Source organism: Charadrius vociferus, unplaced genomic scaffold, assembly GCF_000708025.1.
Source record: "Charadrius vociferus isolate BGI_N301 unplaced genomic scaffold, ASM70802v2 scaffold999, whole genome shotgun sequence".
In the NCBI taxonomy this organism is placed as follows: Eukaryota; Metazoa; Chordata; class Aves; order Charadriiformes; family Charadriidae; genus Charadrius; species Charadrius vociferus.
In genome coordinates this window covers 62,856-88,122 of record NW_009658627.1, presented here as the reverse complement: position 1 = coordinate 88,122, position 25,267 = coordinate 62,856, and the positions used below count along the sequence as shown (strand labels likewise).

The following is a 25,267-nucleotide window of genomic DNA, read 5'->3' as shown; positions in this document are numbered from 1 at the left end:
GGCTTGGGATTCTCCCAATTCCATATCTTCAGAAATCTTCCTTTTCTAGTAAATACTATACTATTGAAAACTAACTCTTTTAAGCTAAAATTGTATAAGAAACCTTATTATAAACAATAATTGAAAAAAATTCAATTATTTACAATGATCACCAATTAAAAGTCTAAACTTAAAGAATTAAAATCTTGACTCTCACATTACACTGAGCAAAAGAACAAATTACATAGCTTGATTTGTACCCCCAGAACTGAAAAAAAACCCAAACAATTTGAAAGCAGGTCAGAGACAGGAGAGAATTAATGAATTCTTGAAGATTTTATCACATAATTATTTCTCAAATTATTCTCAAGCAAATCCATTCCGCTATTATTATTTCTTATGATACTGAGAAATCAGTTTTGGTGAATCTTCCTTTTATAGCTTCAGAGTTTACCTGCTATAGTCTGTTGTGCTGTTGCCTTTCCTGCAGCACAGGTCTGTATCTCAGACACTTTTTAATGCAAAAAACACATAAGCTTAAGTTGTTGATGCCAGTGGGTTTATTAAACAAAGCCACTGAGGTAGGGGGTATTGTTTATGTTTTTCAGTCAAGTGTGATGCAGGGGCAGTAACCTCTAGCTGAGCTCATCTGCTGCTATCTTTAAGTATAAAGCATCAAAATGTTTCAAAAGGACAAAATAGAATAATTTGATTTTTATAAATGGAACATAATTCACTCAGTGTGCACTTAAAACTTACCAGAGTAGATTTGATGCCAACACTTTCCGCCGCTTGAAAAGCCAAAGTGAAATTTCTTCTCTGCGTGAGATATAAAAACATGTTAGAATCCGAGGAAATACAACTTCAAACATAATAAAGTGGTGTTAAGAATGTTCACAGTAATGCTCCTACTTTTGCTTCAAATGGAGTCTATGATTTGACCACAGTATTTCAGAAAGAGCGATAGGAATGAACAAGTCCTAATATAATCCAAAAATTTATGGAAAATTTTTATTAAGTCCTCATTCAGAAGATAATACTGAAAAATCATTGTCAGTGAAGAATGACTGAGATATAAAAGGCTAAAAAACAGATTACTCATTCTTTAAAAAGCATAAATAAAAAAATTCTTTATGTGTTAATGAAATATTTTAATATTTTTAAGGAATTATCATTAATAATACATCTCTAGATAACATACCAGTAGGTATTATAGCACACTAGAATACAGACTACTCTGCAGTCTTGACCTCTTCTAGTTTACCTTTATTTGATACATATCACTTGAGAGGAATATCACAATCTCTTATCAGTATGAGAAAGTAGGATGAAACATCCTTGTGATATTGAAAGAGATAAACAAACCATGTCAAGATACAAATTTGATGGATTTAAAGTCTTTAAGCTTAAACACTCCTTGCTTCCAAAACCCAAACTGAAAACACTTCCCAGATGTTCGGGTTAAATGTCTCCGACTTAAATTTGTGACCTTCTGTTATTATTTTTTTTTCTTATACCTGTTCCAAAGTTGTGTTTAACCCAATGACCTCATACTATTAAAATGTTACAATAAGAATAGCAGCAAGATAGTTTGAAGTGTTTCAGTTATGATTCCTAGTAATACTGGGTTTTTTAGAACTCAAATGTGTTCATTCTTCTTTATTAAACCATATTAATGACATGGTTTTGCAGTCCCAGGAATGGGATTTTTAATGTCGTACCTTGTCCTGGCTGTTTAGTTCTTGATAGGGAATATGGGCTGGTAGGTAAGTATGGAGGACTGCACAGAAAGCCAGACCATCATTCCAGCTGCTGCTGAAGTTTGTTATGTCAATATTCTTGAAGGGGAAAAAAATACAAACAATATTAAAATCACAATGTAACAAGTCTTAGTTCTACCAGTCCACCAATACTTGTGAGTTTGTTGGGTTTTGTTGTTTGTTTTTTGTTTTGTTTTGGGTTTTTTAATACCTTTGAAAAAAATCAGCAGAGAAAGCAAAGACCCTAATACTAAAGTTCTGTGGTAAGAAACCGAAACCCACTACTACAGAGAACAACAAAAAAATTTAGCAGTAAGAAAGTCAGTTATCTTGTATATTAATTCCAGGTAATATCAAGCAGTCCCTGCCCCTTTTTCCCCCCGGAAAAAAAAGTGTAAAATGTGTGTGTGAAAGGTGTAAAATGTTGCGCTAGAGAGGGTAATAGTATAGATTTGGTACAACTGTACACACCAAGATAGAAAAGCAAACGAGTTAGAGATGTATGCCTAAAACCCCCGAAACAGACCATGTGGTAATACCTCTGTTAACGTAAGATTTACTTTTCTGCTTCTAGTGCATTAATATCCAGAGAAAATTTCTAATTGATGAGGACAATTTTTTTTCTCTTCTACAGAAACTTATGTGAACAAGATCACAAACAAAAATTAAGTTTCAGTTGGAAATATGTGATCCAACAGATATATCACTGACAGGGGCAGGGAATTATTATCTTTGGGATGGGAACTGAAATTGAAAAATGCAGTCTTGCCCTCCTGGTCTTTCAGTTCCAGTAGGAAACTCAGTGGCACTGGTAAACGCATCTCCTGAGACTGTATTTATCATTGTAGAAAGAGTCAGCCCTGTCCGAAAGAGTTTATGAACAAGACGCCTCAGTGACCTTTTAAATTACTGTATACTTGGCTGCTGGCAGTCAAACAACGGTAAAGAGGGGACAGCAGTCAGTTTAAACTTTAATTAAGAAACAACCAGTAACAACAACTAACAGTTTATCTTTTAGACCTTTATGGAGAAATATAAATATGCTTCAATATCTAACTCGCTTAGCTGGGCTTAAGCAGAAGCTAGACAGCTCCCCTACCTAGTTTTAAAAATTTTAATGTAGCAGGAACTCTAACCTCCAGTCACAGAGTTGCAGAAACGCAACCACACAAGTCAAACTTTCACCTGACAGCAATAGTCATCACCTGTCTTTCACAAGGCATGAAAACTTGTCATTCCTCCTGCAGAAAAATCCCCCGGGAATCAGTGTGACTGTGCCACGCAGGCTGGGAACGAAGGCAGTTGCATTTCTTGTCAAAGCAATGGTTTGGATTACAAATGGAAAACAACTGCAATCTCCTCCAACAGAGGAAAAAAACAAAACTAAGGGCCATTTCTGGAAGAATGTGAGGGAAATCTCCGTTTCCTGCTCAGCTTTAGCACTTTTTATACAAAGTCCACCAAATGCAGGTTCAAGCTCTGGTGACGTAAGCGTACGTGCAGGGGCGCACGATGCCCAAGGCAGTGGTGTGAGCCTCGCCTGCCGTCCTGCTGCCTGCTTGCAAACGGAAATGTCATTGTTGGAGACCCCCAGTCTGTGGGAACATGTTCTTCACACAGCTTCCTCAAGCCACAGGGGTGGGAAAATTTAAAAGCAAAAGAAAAAAAATGAAGCTCTCCCTCCTTTCTCCTCAAGAGAGACAGGAAATTGGATTTAAATTAATGCTTGGTTAAAACTTTTTCAGTGTTACTTAAATTAGGCAAACAAATGCAACACACAGTACAAGGCTTTAAGGGAAAAAAAGGGAATAAATATCAGATTGTCAAAGCCAATAAATTCCTACTTGTGTCTGTTTACAAGGTTACTTTTTGGAAAGTTCTCTCCCCTACCCTGTAACCAGCAGTGCCTCGGATCACATCTGTATCAGTAAGATGGACAAAGGTAGGGAGAAGGGCTTTTTCTTGTCACAGTCATCTGTGGCAAGCTAGTTATAAAAATCAAACATGAATGACCATGTTTCCTTTGCTACACAATCTCCTGCGGGATGAAAACTCGGTCCTGGTTTTCACCCCACGGCTGAACTTCTCTCCCTCCTTCCCCAAGATGGCCGAGTGATGCGGGAAGGGGAGGGGAATGATGTACATTGGCGTTGTCACAGTTAAACACGGATCTGCTCAGACAGACATGCATGCATCAAGTCAAACTATTAAGAAAAAAAAAAATCGTACTAGTTCAAGCTACTGAAGAGCATTAGCAATTTTTTAACTCAGAGGACTCCAAGGATAGATATTACGTTCCTTACTAAAGTAAGGAGGAATGCTGAAGCATCGCGGAATCTGATGAACAGTTTCTAACGCAGCAGTTTCCAATCTAGTTTCAACAAGTACCTGTTGCATTGGTATTATTGCAGAATATACTCTATTTACCAAAGACCAGGAGTCCATTAAAGCCAGTCACTGTAGAAATGCAGTAAAGTTTGATACTACTTTGCCTCACAGAGCTTACAATGGCTTTGTCGCTCCCAGGTTGCTCTACGTGTTTCAGAGGAAGCACAGCAATATTTATTTGAAAGTTTAAGCGTTTGAGGCTGAATACCAGCATTGCTGAAGCACAGATGAGATCTCGGTACTGAAAGAGGGATGGAAGGGTGCAGAGCCTTCAAAGTGAGAACAATAGCTTATATTGGAAATGAGGGAGCACACAGAAAGGAGAAGCAAACCATGCCGTACTGCTAAAGCAATGAGCTGGAATAGCAATTTTTTGCAACAGTCAGGATGGACACCACCAGGCAAGAATGCATTCCTCAGAATTAGAGACTAGGATGCTGCAGTGATGTCTATCAGATCGACTGAACCTACACCTGAGGTTTGACCCTGCGGGTGGAGAAGGAAGACTTGCGCTCAGAATATAAGAAGAAAGAAATTGCAAGGTATCAAAACAGTGTGGATGCAATAGAAAACAGACCTACAGAACAACCGGGGCTGAAGACAGAACTCTTCACATGATTAGAAAACCAGGAGGAACGCTCACTTCTAAAACCTAGAGACATAGTTTTGTAAGTATATTCCCTCACCCCAACATGTGAGCAAGAAAACCAGGATAAAGTTGTGCTGAAAATGGTAAATGGAACTAAAACAAGAGAAAGTCATCTTCCCTTAAATGTTATAGTTGTATAAACTAAAAATGTCACTTTAAATATTAGTAGCATCCATAGAATGTTGAATTTTGAATATGAACATTGGGAAAAAAAAAAGGATACTTCAAAAAGTTCACCTACAAGTTTGGTTGGTTCTCCAAAAGAACTTGGAATACCCCATTTTTCTAAGTCTTCCTGTAGGGTCCAGCTTTTATTATTAAGACAACAAGCAGAAAACAAACCCATCATGTGAGAATATTAACGTACCCAGAGAAGCTGAATTAAATACAACGGAAGGAAACAATTAAAAGGGACTGTTTTCTGTTTCCAATTGCTCTGAGCATTATGAATTATTATTACCTCTCAGACTAAAAAAGTATAATATTGGTCAGACACTAAAAAACAAATCTAGAAACTGGACAGAGTGTCATTTAAACTGAAAATTGAATTTTTTATGTAGGGCTTTGAGCACATAACTGGCACATTTAAATACAGCACAATTTTATTTCCCAAATGCTTTTAACTACTTGTGGTTTTTTGAAAAAGCTTGGTCAGTATAATGAAATCAATCTTGCATTAAGCTCTTATTTCTCAAAGAATTGACGGTGAACAGAACATCAGCCTAAAATCTCTGACATAATTTCTTCTTTGTTACTGCTTTTATTAAGTAATTGGCTCTATTAAGAGAATTCTGCTGGAATCTAATCCGGAATTTTTCTTCAAGCCATTTCAGACCACAAAGTACTAAAGCAATTGAAGGACATACTTTCAGATAAATTGTCAAATGAGGAATAAGCCTTCCTAGAGATAGGTGAACTAGAAGGAGATTTATCAGTCTTTGTCTACTGATGTTTAATACTTAGGATGCGAGTGATGTCACTTCTAGTATTTAGGAGAGATTTTTTTTTTTTAAAGGCAATTTGAACAAAAGAAATTAAGCAACAGGCTGTTATAAAAAGATCTGTGGAAGACACGTTCCAGTCAGGAATAAAAAACAGAGTTAAAAAATTGTAAGACTTTTCTAGAGACAGAGCATAAGAATGTAACATTTTACATAATCGAACAGACCAAATTCTATAGCCCATTCTACAGCCATGACAAAAAGGGGAAAAAAGATGGTAGGGGAACACCCTGATGGATCCACAAACAAAAAGCCTTTCAAGCATGACTCGAGCTCCTATTAAACTGCAAAGTGCAGAATAGGAGCAGTTGCCACAAAACGAGTATTCCCTTGCGCTCACATAGAAAAAGAGTAAGAAGATTCTTCCTGAAACAAGGTTGAAATGTAATAGGAACAAAACAACCCATTAGCTTAGGCTGAAATACAATAGTGGTTAAACAGTAAATGAACTGGATTTGAACATGAATCAGAAGTGCATCCCTGCAATACAGAACGCAAACTGTATCCTGAGCTTACAGTTAGAAACTAACAACAAAGTTATTTTAGCTCTCTTCAGCAGACACATCCACATCTGTCTTCAATCTTCCTGAGCTATGTATATCACAATTCAAGCGAGGACCACACTGCATAGCAGCTATTTCTCCATCCCTTGCTCTGCCCAAGGAGGAGAGAGGTTCCCACATCCTAACTCGGTTTGGCTCACAAATGAGTTCGGACACGGATAAAATAAAAACATGTGTCTATGTCTCTGTTAATAAGTGGGCTGAGAAAGCAAAAGCATTAATATGATTCTGTACTATAATATATTAAACCATTAAAACAAGATGTGAGGTTTAAGAGTACAGACCTTGGCAGGCTTCTTCCCATGGCAGAAAATTACTATTAAAAAGCTTTTAAAAGCTTTTAAAGACACAGACACACACACAAAAGAGTATCCATTAAAAAAAATTAGAAAGGTGAACTACAAAATAACTGCCATCCACGCTCCATTGAATCAGGATTCACTGATTCTCAAAACGTGGATTAAAGCTGCAGCAATCAGTACTTCTGGCAGTAGGTGAGAACGTAAAAGTATTTCTGGAATAAACTTAACAGCAGTCCCAACTACTGCCTCTTCAACCCTAGCTTATAAAAAGGTAGTAAATAAACCATCAAACCCCTTAAATATTGACTGTTAGTGTTTCTTTCTGTACCAAAGATGTGTTATTTTCCAGTTTTGGCACAAAAAAGAACCATAAAAGGAGCAGTCATTCTCAAAAAAAACCAATAGCAGCTTCAGACATTAACATTTGAAGCACTTAGAGAGATACATACAGCTTCATAATTTATTCTAAATTTTGTTGTAATTAAGTCTAACAAGTTGACATTTCTCTTGTATCAGAATCCAATCCAAACAGAAAAAGGAAGCATGTCCTTCCTTAACTCAACAATTTTTGGCTAAAGCATCACAGCTTAAACCGAGGAGAGAAGTGTTTTGGCAGCCTGACTACTCTGATGAATCAACCAGACAGCACCAGGGAAAGCACGCACGCCCTGCAGTCGTTACTGAACACAGGCTTACACCAGCACAGTCTTGTCCTCTCTTTGTACTTTTTAAAAAATCAATAGCAGAGTAGAATATGATCTAGCTTAGTGTTGATGAAGACATGGGTATATAAAAACAGGTTAAAAAAAAAAAAGCAACCTGAACTATCTTTTACCTTTAGCTTTGCAAATGAAAGCATTGCTTGATTTCAAGGTGCATTCAGCATAGCATTAGGTACACGTTATTGTTTATTGCTGCCATGTAGATAATAAGTTTTACATTTTTTGTAAGACATATAACTTTGATCTGTATAGGAAGTAGAAATTAGGCGGTCTTTCCAGAAAAAGCAGCATTGCAGGTATTAGAGGATAGGTACTACAAGGCTACGATAAGGAGGCCTTCCAGTGTATCTATAATCAGGGAGTGTGGAAAGCTTAAAGAAAGGTTAAAAAAAAATTCAGTCTATTCTTGCTGCTCTCTTGCGACAATTGCTCTTATGGTGTCAGACTGGTGGATTATCTGTCAGAACGCTGATAAAAAATGAAAAATAAATTGAAATATTGCTGTAGATAAGAATGGGTAAGGATATGTGCATCCTGTTTATTGGTCCCCTTCTTAACATGAAACATGCGTGCTCACATCCTTTTTTGGACTTTTATTACTTGTGTACTCAAAATGAAAGTAGCTGTGTTCCAGCTAGGGTAAATGCACCGTAACAGCTGGACAGGATTACTTTATGCTTTGAAGATATCTGGAATTTAGGACAGTTTTATGACACTGCACATATTTTAGAGGAGCCAGGAGGATTGTCTTCTCTCTGGAAAACGCAGCACTTGGCGCTGTATTCTGAATCAGTATGTCAGATCCTGAGCAAAGCAAACACGTGATCAAATTTCAAGTATTTTGTGCCCGTTACCTGAAAACTAAAGGTGATTCGCTCCTCCTTTATCTAAATACTGAAAAAAACCCACCCTTAAGAGAGGAACTCTCCTCTTTCATGGCTTAGGGATCTGGTCAGCCCTGAATATAATTAAACTCAGTAACTTAGTGAGTGCAATACCGTCTAGACTGAACAGGCTCTAGATGAAAGTTAATACAGAACTTGACTGCTGTTAGTTCTGCAATGACCTTCTGCAGATCACCATCCTCCAAACCTAAGCTTCAAGGAGAAATTCTGCTTGCAAACAACATTCAGACAGTATGTATATTAAAAGCAACAATACACTAACAGAAATAAAACATACGTTTTTTTTACATGAGTAAGAATTTCTTGTATTTTCATTGGCTATTTTAACTGTATTTTTTTAGTGAGGTACTCCTTAAAAAATACCAGATTTGGAACACAGTTAAAGAAATTTATTCATTTATTCCCTTCCAAATTTGCTTGAATAAATCAAGAAAACTGCACAATGAAGTAATTTATTATGGTTTTTTTTTAACAAGTTTAGGTATTAGCTTGTTGATCATAATACATTCACAAAAGAGAAAGCCTTAAGATACCTTTAAAAATTCTGCTATGTAGAACTATATATTTGTCAGTGGTGGAAAGCACAGTTTGGCGTACAAGTCTGTGAATGTGTGTGAAGGGCTTTAAATAAAATCCTTTTACTATAATGGCCTGAAATTAGAGCTTCACCACACTACCGTCTTTGAATTATTTAGCATTCATAAAATTCCAAGCTTCTAAACCAGAGATACTTAAGACTTTTAATCAAAAGCTTGAAAGTAATTTCCTAGAGGTGATAGGAGAGCAGAAGTTATTCTTCCATTTTACTTGAGCAGACAAAAATATACTAGTTGCACCAAGCAAACGGGTGGTATTCTCCACAAGAATCTTGTGCGTAAAGGGAGCCTGCTCTCTGTGAAACACTACAGACCTTGGTGTGGTGGGTTTTGGTTTTTTTTGTGGTTTGTTTTTTTTTTTTTCCCCTTCTTTTTCTTCTTTAGTATTTTCCACACATAGAATAAAAAGCAGCTCAAAAACTACAGCTGGCCTACAAAGAGAATAATGTTCAATCGTATGCTGCTGCTCATTAATAAGGGTAAGACAACTACATCATACCCTGTTTTTTAGCCTCTGGCAGCTCACCTATAACTCTCTATACTTTAAACCAAATTTTTGAAGTAAAGATTTGTAGCTGGCTATTCGTGTGATTACTATTATTAGTCCATGCATAAACCAGAAATTCAACTGTTCTCCAACATGCAGTGCAAAATATAATCCCAGAAATGAAAGGTAAAGCAATGCCAAGAGCAAATACGGCTCTGTTAGAAATGGGGCTTTAACTCAGTGTGCATGGATCCATCTTCGCTACAAAACACCAACAAATGAAATAATTTTCTATAAATATTTACATACATGTATGCATAAAAAACTACAGCTGTGAGACAACACCTCCAGGTGAGAGGGAGAAAACAAGACCAAAAAAAGTGATTGTTGTCAGCAACTGATGAAGAAGTAAACACATATTTCCATGTCGGCAAAGACATTCTTGAAAATACTGGCTTACAGGGGCTGGGTTTTACTTCAATATTAGCAGTTTAATTAGATTTGCATTAGAAACAAATTGATATACTATGAATAGGACAAAATTAACAAAAGAATTATTCTGAAACAAAAGCCTTCTGAGACTTTCTTTTTCTTTTCCTTGTTTCCTAATCATGGTTAAACTCTTCCAGGTCATTTTAGAACTTGTGACAGACTCAGTTTGCAAGTGTTTTTTTCCTTTAACATGTTATATTTGTAACTTGATAAATAATAGCTAACATTTATTTAAATTGGTGACAGGATAGAAATCGGACCTACTGCTATTCCCGCAGGGGAAAAGGCAGGGATATTTAGGACTCCTGTGCTCTGTGTGGCTCACACAGCAGCTCAGAGCCAGCAGACGGCTGGTCAGTCAGCGTGCAGGTAGCTCTAAAAAGCACGTGCTGGCTGGTGCCCAGATGCTAAGCCAAACAAAAGCAAACGGTGGTACAGAAGGAAAGGAGAAGTTATAAGGATGGGAAATGCTAGGGATAAAAGAGAACTTGTGGCAGAGTATAAAACACCAGGAGGAACTGGAGGTAAGAAAAGGCTCCCTATCAACATTTGGGTGACAGTGAAGGAGAAAGAGAGCTACAGTACCTTAAGTAGGATTGAATGAGGGAGATGTTCATTATTCTGATGCTTGTTTACTGCTTGTCAGTTTAGAATCCACGTAGTTTTAAAATAAAATTAAAACCAAGCAAAGCTTCAATTAAAAAAAAAATAATCCTTATCTAGTATTGATAACATCGTTGAGATGCCAGAAAGCTGAATAAGCACTATTCACAATGAATACACCACCAGATATGTTTAAAACATTAGAACACCACTAATGTGGTATTCAACCACAATTGAATTTCAGGGGATGCTGAAAATAATCAAATTCTGTACAACAAAGAAATGAAAAATGAGTGTGCCTAAAGCAAAAGACATTCTTCTCAAAAAACTAACTTAATATAACCTCCTGCTATTATCTTACTCTTTCAAAAGAAGGCATGCATTGGTTCTACAGATGCTATATGCTATGGTTTCTCAGTAGCAACGAAAGCAGAGAACCATATTACAGTTGTTGAAGCAAGTACAGTAAGTCTCAAAACCTATTTACTACTGTTTATAAAACTCAAGTAATTATAAGCAGCAATCTATAGAAACAAAAGCATGCTCTTGCATGTGCACAAAACTACGGATTGAAAGGTTTGGAATACTTTCTATTCCTTTTCCTAACCTGATAAGGAAGCTGTCAAATTCATCTTTCATTTCAAGACAATATGGGAAAATATTTTTGCATTCAGTTTTAGAGGATTTATAAAGAAATATAACATCCTGCCTTTTTTAAAATGTGGGGAAGGAGAAAGGCTCTTTCTACAAAGAAGCTTATCCTCAGAAATAGCCCAGTTTAGTACTAGACGTGCCACAGGAAGAGGGGGGAGGGCTCATATCACAAGCCTGTCCATTGTACTGAAAGACGACTTTTCCTATGGATGGGCGATCATCCTGTTATGCGGCTCTCAACTTCCTCCTGCATTGTGAGTCTCGAGTCATGGAAAGAGTAGAGTTCTTAAACTGAGGATTGTGTTGGGAACTCCAAACACTTTCAATACAAGTTAACCAAACAAATACATCATGGTCAGACTATTAACATCCTGGTTTAGTTTGCTGAAGCCACTATTCTTTTGAAAAAATAATGTAATCAGGAGAACTCTGGATAGTCATCTTATTAGCTCTTTTAGCTTCTGATAACATTTGGACTAACTGAAAAGAAAAAAAAGAAGTCTGGAACCGAAGTAGAAAGCCAAGTTCAAAATGCAAGACAATGCAACCTTCACAAAACAAACTCTCCGTAAATAGAGACTAAATGGGAGCACTTTGAAAGATCCAAATAAAACTACACTAATTAGCTACCAAAAAAATATCTCTCAAATCCGAGAAATGGTACTCTAATTGCATTTGGGAAACATTAAGTTAAACCTTAAGTTGCTAAAGTTTCAGTTACTGTTTCAAATGTGGGGTCTGTAAAAGGCTGTTTTAAAGTGCTTCAATAGAAGGTCAGCTGCCCCCTTAAGAAAAAAAAAAACGATTACCAACACGAAGCAAAGTGACTAAAGAGCTATTAATGTTAGTTAGGTTAGGACTCGTAGCATGTGTTCCAAGAAGAGAGTACAGTACATACCAGTGCCATTGCAATCTATGCAGTCAACTGTGGAGCAGAGTGGTTTATGCCATTGGCAGATTCTGGTGTGTTGCAGCGAGAAGTATGCTACGTTAAACAGCTCTACAGTTACCTGATATCCTTCTGTTTTTTTCTGGCACCACTTCAGCAAGGCATTTCTCTTGGATCCTCCATACTCTCTTGCTAGGGCAGACAAGGGATCTTTCCTCTCTTCCCTAGGAATGAGGCAGAAGGGCAACTTAGAGCTTGTAATGTATGTTTTGCAACAGAAATACATATTGTAAAAGCTTAAAAAAAGTGCAAATTGCTCTCACAGTGAAAGTAGTAGGGTACAGCACTACTGACTGAAAAACTGAATACACAGAAATACCTGCAGAGGCTTAAGAGTTATTTTGGAGTAATTCTTTCCTTAGCAAATCATCCTTCTTTTTTCTTTTAAATTAAGCTTTTACTTTCCTAGGTCTTTCAACCTCAATGATATCTTTCCTAAGAGTTCAGAAAATTAAACTCACAACACGGTAAGTTCCAGCTTGAACCATTAAGTTAACTCAAATGACTTTATTTTGTATTTAGAAAGAGAATAAACTGATGCTATCTCTTTTGCATCTCGTGGCTGATTACAAATGTCACCTTGAAACAACAAGTTTGCATATTAGCAGCATGCCATTATTAACAGAACATTCGCCTGAGATCTGGAGTCCTTAAACAAGAGGGGGGAGCTCTAAATAGGCTGATCTTCCATTTGATATACCGGCACAATAATGATTCACTTTTTTCAAATAAGAGTGTTCAATTACCAATAAAAGCTATCATTTCATTTCAATTCCAATCTGTCAAGCTACGTTAAATTATTTTTTCTTTAAGGAAAGATTGGGGAAGAAAAGAACGACCATATCCAGGTCGGCCAGTTTTTCATAGGAGTCTTACATTACATCTCTTGACCAGGCTTACAAAAATGAGTGCTTCGATTAAAAAATATGTATTATAGAATTGTATATTGTAGTGGCCTAGTTACATGACTCATTATTTCAACAGATAGTGCAGCGAACAGTCTCTGATAAAAAGACTAAGTATTACACCATTATGGAGCTTAGTTACTGGAATAAGTGTGTCAGCAATTGTTCTTATTTTTAATAATTTCCATTGGGAAAAATTAAAATAAGGTAACTATCAGTGAATCCATACTGCAAAGATTTCCTCATCTGCCATTTTTTAGAGCTCTATGCAGACGTAAGCAAGATTCTCTCAACATCCACAGAGATGATGCCCTGAGTTACTCCTTTTTGGATATTTCCAAAAAGACATACAGATAGTATACATTCACTCTCAAATCTTCAACTCTTTGTTCTTTACATGTTTGGTGACTGGAAATAGGGGTGGAATGTGGAAATACATAATATTTTCAGTGGATTCTCTGCTACAGATTTACAGGCAGCAATTCTCTAGGTCCCGCCAGGGGAAAAGAAAGCATCCAGGGAATGTGGATTTCCTCGTGCATGTGTGCTACCAACGGAACACCAGAGAATGTTCCACGTATCAGCATCTGTCACTCAGCTCATAAAAGAAGAGAACGTGTGCCAACATACAATGAAATGTTCCAAGGCCCTAACCTTAAGTATATGTACTGCAGTTTCCCTGGCCAGTCTTCACTGAAATACAGATGGCGAGATCTCAAAGTTGCTTAGAAAGATATCAGTGGTGGCATTTGGAACATCCATGAAAATGCACGCACAGCAGAACAATAAACAGGAAAGAGTAAGTGCCTTTCAGCATGTAAGATGGCAGTATGAGCCTTCAAACCTAACTGCTAATTCCAGAGAGATATAACATGACAAGGAAGTTGCTAATTGTGTATTTTAAATACGAATGCAATTATCTGAATAGGTTACTGTATTTAACCTTCATAGGTACCACACAGCCAGAATGATGCTCCAAGAAATTCTGATCCTTGGTTCTCAAATCCGTACATATTTCAACAACCCAAACTGGTGTATTTTTTCATCGGTGATTGAAAGAAACAATAATGGGATTGCATATCCAATCTACAGTGAAGATTATGCAACACTACAAGGACTTCAGAACAGAGATTTGGGACAACATACAAGAACTCAAATTAAAAGCTCTCTCTCTTTACGCTAAACATACTGTTTAGCCATGAAGGAGCTGTACAGCCTGTTCTCAAATGCCAGTAAGAGCACATGGTTTATATCAGGTTCTCACAGTTATGAAAACACTGCTGAAGAAAATAAATTAGTGTAAGTTGTATGGAGACAATGAGAAATGATTTGACATATAAATCTTACAAGTTAGCATATTAGGTCAACTGTATTCCAAATCAAAGAGCCAACGAAGTTTCAACAAGAACAGGGAACAGTAAACTGCAAGTATTTGTTTTAGTGAACTGTAGCAATAACTGTTTATTTTACAACAACTTTCAGGAAAAGGTAGGGGAAAAAAGAGAAACGTGATCACATAACAAATTGAAGTCCAGCAGCGACATTCTGAGGACTGTTCCAAAGAGCGTGCTCATCACCACGCACCCACCACTGCAGCTTCCTGCTAAGTCTTCTCGTGGTGCTTAGCATTGCAGTCAATGGTCAGGCAGCAGAGCAATGATATCATAAATATAACTGTACAATTTTACCACGAAGTGCCACACTATTTGCTACAGTCTGCAGGCTGGCATCAATGCAGTTTTATACACTACCAGTTCGAAGTTCATATACAGGTGTTTTAGTCTTTTTATTTATTTTTGGATGTACTCGGTCTAAATTTAGGTGCCAACACACACAATATTAATTGCTGCTGGTAAAGCACCCACAGACCCAAACCCTTCTGCACAGTGAAAGGAGAACAGCACTGAGTCATACCTCAGCTGATCTCAGGGAAATCATTTTCAATAGCACCCACGCCGGTAAATAACTTCTCAACTTTATAATGTAATTATTACATATTGCAAATGTCTCAGAACATTAAGGGTTTAATATTTCTGCTGTACAAAAGCTTTGTCAGGAAGCCCTGTTAAATGGTCTTGAGAAAGTCATTTAACCTTTGTGTGCCAGCTTCCCAACCTATGAAGCAGGGCTAAGCACATACTTCACTTGCATAACACGAGGCTTAAATACTTCGAAGTCCTTTGACTCATAACACTAGAGATAGGAAAAGTTTATAATTTATCACAGACATCTTTTTATCTTACTAATGAAAGGGGATTGCCTGGCCATTTGTTACTTCACCTTGCATTAGGATTTCATCCGTGGGACAAATAACCCAGGCCCGTTCACTCATGGCTATTTAGAAGACTTGGCAGTGTCTGGAATTAAGACCTAGTCAGGCTGCTTTGTGTCGTCAGCTGCAATTACAGAAGTTAAGGTTTACCATGCGGTCCCCCTGCGTCCAAGCCTCTCTGAAAGATTTGTTCAACACGCCATAACATAAGCTTATTTCTTGAATTTGGCTTCATGGTATTTTGAACTGATATAATGCTATTATTTAGTGACATGACTTAGCTTGGTCTTCTAGTGGAGCACAAAGTTTTGGTATTATGAACCTCATAAGCTCTAAACAGCCTAACTACTGGTCTAACTTTTAAAACATATACTGAGCTGCAGAAAACACTTTCTGAAGCTCACAAAGATTATTGAAGATCATTATTGTATGGGGGGCAGCAGAGTCTGCAGTCTTAGTGCCAGTATTATATGCTAGATATATGCAGACAGATAGCTATGAAATTAACACATTTCAGTGCACCACAAAAAAGGGGTTTTACCTTATTCGACTTCTGGTTGTGGGGGTAACTGATGCTGTAGGAGAAGATGAGAGTGACAACTGTGGTGAGGTGGAGCCCATTGCCATGAGAGATGCTGGAGACGCTCCTTCAGGTGCACTGATATCCCGTTTGATTTCTTCACTACTCCTTCGAGAGACTAAGTGGGAAAATGCCCATATATTTATCATTTGCAAACATAAAACCTTCCAAACTCATTCTTGCTCTCTAACAAGCATTAGTTCAGAAACCATGCATGGAAACTCATCTATAAGACTAGGCTTCAACATTTTTCTTGATTCTTTCCACTTTGGAAATATCAAGGATTTAGACTGCACTACCAACGTTTATGATCAAGCCTGCATCTTGAAGCAAAGAAAATTTGATGAATGTGTTTTAATGGAATATCACTACTTCCATCTGAAGGATTTTATGAATGAGAAGGAATTTTGACACCAAACCATTTCACTTTTCTCTGGTCCATGTAGTTATGTTGCTAAGCTTCAAGTAGTTAACAAAAAAGAAAACAGTTTAGAGATGACAGCTGCTTTATTTCCACTTAATTTTAATCAAGAATTGCCATGCAGGCAATGTTCTGGACATTAACTAAATATCATTAGCAAGAAAAAAATCAAAGATCGACCTGAGACCATTCAGCCACATTCCACAGAGCTTGCTTCATTTTATCAAAGGACAATTTTTCTTTTGAATGAAAGCACAAGCATTATACTCTGTAAACCCAAATTTGGAATGGTTATGTTTTGTCTACATGGAAGAGCTCCCAGTTGAAAAGTGTAAGGTTTGCCTTTTATACCTAAATAGCTGCCATTGTTTATATTTGTGCAAATCAAAGATATAACTATCCACATACATCAGAGACTTACTTTGTAATGACTTGGGACAAATACATCAATTTATAAATACTAGACACAAGAAGTTGCGAAAAAAAACGTTTTGGGTAGGTTTTGGGTTTTTTTAGTAGAAATAAAACTGATCTAAAATACATTTTCTTCTTGAAACCATTTACTCAAATATACGTGTTTTTAAAAGTATTTATCTCAAATTAGTTCTCCCTAGTTTATAGAAAGTACCATTTTCACAGTATCACACTATTTGTACTATAAATCTTAAAGATTTGTTTTTTAGAAGCCCCTGCTGATACTGAGACATCATCTTGATAGTGTACTACCACTCTACATAATTTAGCAACTCTATTTTTTTTAAATCCAAAGTTAATATCAAATGTGCAGCAACCACTATGAGCAACACTGAAAAGTATTTGTAGGTTATGCTCATCAGAAAATGGACTATTTAAAAAGGATTCACTGCAAACATTCTTTTGCCCTACGGAATGGGTAGAAGTTTTGCAAGGTAATACGCGAAAACACTTATATACATTAGATAATGTATAATGACGCATTTGTTACCTAAAAAGAACAATCCTCCTATTTTAAACTATTGAAAAGAGCTTTTTCCACAAGCAAAAATGGAATTGTTTAATTAGAGAAGAATAATATGCTGCTCTGCCTCATTCACTTAAAATAATCCTGCATTCAAGCAGTAAAAAGTAACAGCCCGGAACAGTTTCCTTCCTCACATATACCTTGCACACCAAAATTATATGTAATACAAGGAAAGAAGTCAACTGTTACATGCATGATTCATAGTCATCCATCTGGTATGTTGGTACAAGTCATATACGCAATAATAAGGAGACGAGCAATCAAAAAAAAAAAATCTATTCAGTTCCACATGCTGCAATAAAAGGGAATATTATTTCAGCATTGGACTTTAGTTTCTTTCCCCAAATATTTCAACAGAAAAATTGAACGCTGAAAAATAAGCTATTCCAAATACCCAAATAGAGGTTTTTTTGGTAAGAGCTTGATGGTGTGAGGACCAAAATTTTCTCTTGAAAAAGTAAAGTGTATCGTAAATACAGTATTGAAATGAGAGTTCCTGATTTTACTAATAATCTGAAAAACGTGATATTACCAGAAATAGATTTGGCACTTTCCATAGCGGGTACTCTTGGCAAAGATGCTGGCCTGCTGGTAGAAGATGTTCTCAACAAATGTTCTGGACAAACAAAAAAAAAAAAGGAAAAAAAAAAAAAGAGAGAACATCATTAGCGAAGATTCCAGTTAAGTATGAGTCGTGAATATTGTCTACCAGTGCCTGAGTTTGGCTGTTTTAGTGAGAGCAACTGATTTTATCTCTATGAAAGAGAATGCCTAAATTTGCTCATTACCAATAAAGATCACTATGAATACATCATGACCTTCTTAATCCTTTTTCCCTAAGGCTTTTTACTAAGCCACATGCCCTGGTCTATAAAAAATGAACTGTTAAACCAAAAGGCTGAGCAAGGAATCCCTATTTAGCACATGGCCAAAAATATTCAATATGCCATTCACAATGTGGATTGATAAAGCAGATTGCTTTGTCCCTCATGATTTTTTTTCTTCTTTGGTTTGTTGGGTTGGGTTTTTTTTTTATTTTTTTAATTAAAAACACATGGGTTTTTTCCTCCCCCATGCTGTGGAATCGAAAAGTGCTTTTACATATTGTAGTGAAAGAGTAGTTCTACCTACTGCCAATGAGTAAAATCAAACTACGACAAAATTCATTTTCTGTAGCATCAAATCAAAACTATTTCCTATTATTGAAGAAATATTCCTTCAAATAAAACCTTTAGACTGTAAAAAAAAGGTTTACATAATTGTACGTAGAAACACTTAGAAGACAGTAATTAGAATACAAAAAACCATGAAGATTAAGAATGAGGATTAAAAAAGTGAGACCCCATTCATTAGTTGAAAACATGGCACAAGAAACATACATTTCTACAGAGGTTCTTTAAAGAAATATATGGCTGTAAACAGGAATTCTGTCTGGCACGTTCTCTATTTGAATGCAGTCCTGCTCCTGCATTAACTGACTATAATGAAAACACAAGAACTATATAAAGCATACCACTGGTTTTGAGTTTAAAACTACGTCTACCCATGAGCTCTCTAACAATTAAAGAATCCTAAACGACCTTCTTGGAAAGGCATTTCAATATTCCTAAAAATATCCAAGTTTCTAAAATTAAAACTCCAGCTGCATTGTACAAATAACCTCAATATGCATTCAAAAAAAGCAAGGAAATCTGGCACATACAGACTATTATGAAGTGCTACAAAAATAAAAAACACATAAAACCCCAACCCTTTAGAAAGCATCAGACCTCAGGAATACCAAATTCAGAGGAAATATTCAGCCTGGAGTCATATGGGGATTATCTTGAGAAACATCTACAAAAAACCCCACCCTAAAGCAGGCATAAATCAGAGCGCTACACCCAACACATGATAGCCATTCATTCTCACAGGAAGAGCACATTGTGAACAGTGTTTTGAGAGACAAAACGAAGTTCACAGAACAGGGAAATATTGGGAAACAGATAAATCAACACTCAATTCCATTCAATTTTTTCATCTGGCTCCTGAAGATTCAATACTTAAGTTTATGTTTTGTTATTCACAAGCAGTGCAATGCCAACCACCAACCTTGTTTCACTTTGGGGGGGGAACAATCACAATACCTACTGTAACCCCAGAGGCATGTATTTTTAATATCTAGAAGACAGCTGCAAGGCATGTCCCTGAAATCATCTTGTCTTGATTTTGCAAGTGAACTCAGTTTACGCACACATTGAAAAGTGTCAGAGTTATGCCAAGTTATCAGGATGCAATCATGGCGTTGTTGAAAATTCAAAAAAGTATCTTTACGATATGCCACTATGTGTGATGAAACACAAGTAATAAAAACTTGAACTTGAAATATTCTATGATTCTATGAAAATATCATGGTAATAAAAAGTATAAAATATAATAATACTATGGATACTAAACAATATAAAATTTTTAGAAGTATTAATAGCATTGCTAAACACAAAGTTTAAATGAACTGGAATCATTACCTTGAACGGGGATTTCAGCATAGCTTGGTCTTTTGTCTGTCAGCGTAGCAAGGGGTTTTGAAGCTGAGATTGGTCCACTTATAGAATGCCTCTGAAATGGAAAAATACTTGTGTCAACCATAATCTGAAGGTAAAAAACAAACATGGAATTGCGAATTGTTTTTAGAAACTCAGATATGACATTATTATTGATTTAAAATAACTAAAAAAATAAAAGAACCTTTAAAAATACTTAGTAAAAAGGACGCGTCCTCTTTACCCATTGCTTTTGTCAATCTGAATGCATACACACACACTACACTTTGATACTGTAATATTTACTTCTTTAAACTTAAATCTGTTCCTCAAACCAACGTTGCAAATTAAGGTTGTACATTCTCTTGCAGTTTTTGTATTAATCTTGATGTTCTTTTATATTTTGGTTGTACAAACCCGTTCTGGTTAAACTTGATGTATTTATTTAAACTAATACAACTGCCTATACGTAGTCAAGATTTTAATGCTTGATTTGTGTTATTAACATATGCCTTTACAGCTCTGTGGCTTTTACTGGAAAATTAGGATAAGGGTGTATTGGGTGTAGTAATACGAACTACCCGTTGCTAAGAAAAACCCTACTGAAAAAGCTATTATTTATTCAGAATGTCAACAGCCTTTGTTACCACCTATTTAACCGAGATGCTCAGTGAGCAACAAGACATTCTGTTCAGTATTTTCAAATATGTAACGAAATACAAATATAATTATTTTTTTCTTTCTAAGGTCACTTTAATTTCTGTTCCACTCTAAACTATCTACGAAATGATTTTTTTCAAGTTTTATGTAAAATATTTAGGAATGCATGGCTTCTAGCAGCCTGAAGTGTAAGTACATGATCACAGACACGTTCAGTCTTGCACACAACAGCTAACCACTGCACAGCACTGAAATAAGCATTTTGGTATCACACAAATGAACTGTACGCTTACTGAAACTCAGTCAGTTGCTGAAGACCCAGGGAAGATCGTCTACAATCATTTCAAAGAGCATATTGCAAATTATAGTACATTCTTTATTCACCCTTTCCCTTTCTAGTAGATTCCTATATTTAATGACAATCAGTCCAGTAATGTGTGTATCCTGAAAATTCTTTCAGCTCTCCATCTGGCCCAAGATTAGATGAGAAGGTTAAATGAGCCTTATCTTCATAAGATAATGAAGGTCAGATGTTTTTCATGCCGAATCATGTAGGCAAGACAGACAAATTCAAAATTGTGATTAAAAAAAGTTAAGAGTATATACTTTGCAGCATCCTGTAGCACAGGCAGGATTACAGGACTGCTTATTCATCATTTAGAGTCAAGAGAGTTACGCTTTGGTGCTCGTGCTAGAAATCAAATGGAGAAAACAGCTGCCAACCATCTAAGACTCTAACTCCAAAATACAGCATGAAGAATTTCATCACTTTATATATCATAAGTCCTGCACGTACACTACAAAGATTATTCCTTTAAATGTGCAGATGAAAGTGACTGCAATAGTGAGCTATGTGCAGAAGTGCCTACAACAGCTTCCCATAAGAACTGAGACTTCAAACTTGCATTAACTTTAAAGTTTACTTCACCCACTTAGGAATTTATTAATTACTTTTTTTTAAAATAAAGGACAAGGACACTATCAAAGTGAAAGCCTCTTCCCCAAAAAGGAAACCACTTATAGAGTTAGATAATGCGGTTAAAAGCAAAACATTTCATTTTGTCATTTCATCTAGCTTTGGGATCGTCGTTACAAAGACAGCGCAGTACAGAACTTCAGCCAGGAAACAACGGTATGTACAGAGCAGGCACAGTGTTGGATAACCATATACCTTTATCACTTTCTCAGCTTCTGGATACCACTTAAAAACAAACATCCTTTACGGATATTGTCAGAAAGCGGTCGTGTTACTCAGCTGATAACTTGCTGCGTACTGGTTTTGTCTCCTTGTTATAAAACAAACTGTTTGTCTTTTTGCTCCTGTTGACACTGCGGACAGGGCTTGCTTTCACTGTTGCTAGTTCCTTATTACATATCTTACTATTACAACTACCAGTAGTAACTCAGGGACTAATACACAGCAAATTAGAGGCAAATGAACCAACTAATGTTTATCTAGTTCCTCTTGGCAATAACTATATAGTACTAGTGCACAAGTCTCCTGGAGAATTTTTCCTGAACTATTTTACAAGTGTTAGAAACTTTTCTGCTTGACTGAGCTTCTGCTGAATTTGCAGATCAGCCATTCCTCATTTCACTCACAAAACAAAACGCACCTGATGTGCAATCAAACATCTATGGATCCTACCAATCCCTTTATAAGTAACTTTTTTTCTTGAACTAGAAATACCTCCTAAAACTTGCTTAACTGCTAAACATCATTTGTCATTTATACCAGTGTTCAAACTCCTCAAGACTCAACAGGATCAAAAGTTTGGAGGAATCACGTGCTTTTGAGGCTATTCATGAAGGCTATTAATGAGACAGAAATGACTAAAAATGCTTTGCAATCTCTGATCCTCTTCTTATTCATCCTACATTGAGGTCTAGCACAAGAAAACGCTAGAAACTTTAAGGACTGCTTTTGATGGCGTTTATAAAGAAAATTGTTCACAGAGTTAAATAACGTATTTTTATGTAGTAGTCTCTGTATAACGTAATCACGGTAACAGATAAAGATGCAAAGATCAACGGTTACTTCCTCACCGCCAGTCCTAATATGAAGACAAAGTTTCTGCTGGCTACCTATGAGTCCCTTAAACTCCAAATATTGTGCTTCTATCTCTTCATCCTTGCATCTGTTGTTGGTTAGGGAAGGAAACATGACCTACCACCACTGCCAGGTACCTATTCCTGACCACTTTGCACTTCAGTATGTACTTCAATGAAGTACTTCATGCCAACGCACCTACACGTGGCAATTTCAAAACAAACACGGTTCTTCACATATTAAGTAGTTAAGATATGGAGGTCTGACACTGAATTGCTTGGAGCCTGGAAGTTTATATGCTCAAAGCAAAGCAAGACATTTAGCGGTGACCAGCGACTCTGAAACCATGTCTACTTCAGAGAGTCCTCCAGCTACGAAACAGAAAAAGAAAGTACTCAGGGAAAGCAGCAGATACACTTCCTTGTCCTTATGCTCCTCCCCAGGCATCTGCCTTGGTCACTCAGTGGCACAGCAGAGCAGCGAAGCTTTGGGCTAACCCAGCAGGGTTGTTTTTACATTCTGAAGAGCGTTCTGTCTGTACCTCTTGTCCTAAATGGTTTTGCAGTATTGCTAAGCGCTACGGTAAATAACAGCTATGTTCCACTGTGAGCTTGGAACTGAAGCCAGAAAGGGTTTTGTTTATTTGTTTTCAGTTGCAAAAATGTATTCAAGAATGCATCTCCTTATACATACACATATTACTGTAAAGAAAAACAAACAAAGCCAAGATGGAGGAAATTCATGACAGTTCAACACAAAAACAAAGTGATACACATAATTCAGAGAGGGCACATGTTGATGCATCTGTACTTGGAGGATCTTTTTTGCAACCAATCCACTTTATTATAATATCAAAGTGGTGCTAGTTTCTCAGTACGTGCCCATGTAAGTATTTCCCCTGTGACAGCATGTAAAAGCAACTGAGATTAGTGATAATAAGCACTGCAACACCTGTACAGAGATCCACCCTTCCACCTTTACTCAAGATCTTAAACCATGGATGACTTCTACAAGGTGGGAGCAGATCAGTCAGCTCACATAGTGACTTATTAAAATCTCACTTTTTTAATTGCAAGAGAGTACAAACCACAGGCAAACAATATACAAAAGTTGCATAAACACAATAGTAGAAAACAAGGTAGTCATATGAAAATAAAGAAAAGGGAAATATTATGAAAATTGCTTTTAAACCCAATCCCCTTCTCTCTTGAGCAGAAAATATTCTTTAAACGCAATTTACATAATTGAGAGCACAAAACCCAGTTGCCTTCTGAATAATTACAAATGTTTTCAAGAAAACCACCTATCTTCAAAGACAATAGCAGCTGTTTTCAGTTATACGCCCTCCCCTTTGTTTTTCAGGCAATGTTTCCCACTAACAAGTATCCATCTGTTAATGACTTGGTTCTAATACCAGAAGTAGAATTCAAAATTCAAGTAATTCTGGCAGATCGAGAACATCAACACAAGAGCTGTAAACCTGAGCAGGTTTGCAGTATTTTAAGATATTAGTTTGGTTCATGGTTAATTTACAGGTAAATAAAGTGAAATAAGCCTTAGGCTTAATTCAAAAAGCCTTCTGTCTGCCAAAGCTCTGGTCTAGCCTTTTAGAACATGAGATTAAGTGTGCCTCTTCCAACAAGAGCACAGAAATAAACAGAAATATAAAGACAGATCAATAAGAACAAAGCAACTGTCAGAGAACTTGTTGCATTTAACTACTTTAGAAAACTGCTGTGAAGAGTGAATAAGCCACAGGAAGTAGGAGAAGCGCTCACAAAAACATTTAATTCTTTCTCTCTGCTTTGAGGCTATCTATTTGTTTTATGTAATTCACTCTTAAATTAATCAAAGCTGCAGTAGTCCGAGCACAGGAGAACAGCCGGTCTGTTCCAGGTGTTGTTCCTAGAGCACTAAAAGCCAATATGGATATAGATTCAGTTCACACAGAGAGGATTTATTACCGAAAAAACATGCTGACCTATAGTAAAAATCAAGTTTCAGTACTTCTGGTTAGTAATATCTTGAAGGCAACAGGAGAATTACTGTCATTAAAGGAGTAAAACATATAGTACATTCTTAGATTTTCTTTGCGAATTGGGTCCCATCTGCTTTGTCCTTAAACTTGTTGGCTTTTGCCAAAATCTCACTTCATGCAGCTAGTGAGATAATAAAACCAGCAGTGACCTATAAAGCTGAGCAGCAGAGCACTGATGATGCAGTCCGAGCATGCCCAGGCTCCTGTAGCAGCTGAACAAACGCACAAAGCTTCAGAGGGGACAGGACAAAATACACAATACAATTACCAACTGGCCAAACTCTCAGTGAGTACAAAATGAACAAAGATAATCCATTCAGAGAGATTTCATTCCTCTCTGGTCATGTCTGATATGGAAAGCCCATGCAACACGGGATACATTTATACTGATGATTGCTGACAGATTCTGCACAGATCTCAGTCCGTTGCCCAAAGGGGACTACTGTTCTTCCTGTGCCAGGCACAGGACTAAGAACTGACAAACAGCAACTCTAAAACTAAGGAATGCAGATAAAGTTTTCTTCCCATGCTTCTCAGTAGCACAGGAATAGTAATGGTTGGGAATATTTAACAAGAACTTCCAAATTATGCCAAACCTTGTATTTACAACGTGGTTCTCGCTGAAAGACTCTTTTGTTAGACTGAATGTTTTAGCAATTACTTACCCGAGACAATATTTTATCATTGTTTCCCCACAAAGTCAGCCAATATTTGTATATTACCACCTGTAGTTTCACATGCTCGTCTTTCCAAAGAAGGATTAAGTGCAGTT

At 36.7% G+C, this 25,267-nt stretch overlaps 1 protein-coding gene across 4 annotated transcripts in view; it reads right to left on the bottom strand.

The window, feature by feature from the left end:
• Window positions 1-25,267, bottom strand: part of SPECC1L (sperm antigen with calponin homology and coiled-coil domains 1-like) — a 49,068-nt gene that overhangs the window by 1,998 nt on the left and 21,803 nt on the right. For 3 of the 4 annotated variants that reach the window (XM_009893202.1, XM_009893200.1, XM_009893199.1), the window contains 6 exons: window positions 19,733-19,823; window positions 17,761-17,844; window positions 15,769-15,925; window positions 12,112-12,214; window positions 1,701-1,817; window positions 739-798 (listed from right to left, as the gene is read on the bottom strand). In XM_009893202.1, the coding sequence (XP_009891504.1) occupies window positions 739-798; window positions 1,701-1,817; window positions 12,112-12,214; window positions 15,769-15,925; window positions 17,761-17,844; window positions 19,733-19,823 (612 nt within the window). The remainder of the gene's footprint in view (window positions 1-738; window positions 799-1,700; window positions 1,818-12,111; window positions 12,215-15,768; window positions 15,926-17,760; window positions 17,845-19,732; window positions 19,824-25,267) is intronic. The other variant, XM_009893201.1, reaches the window with a different exon arrangement.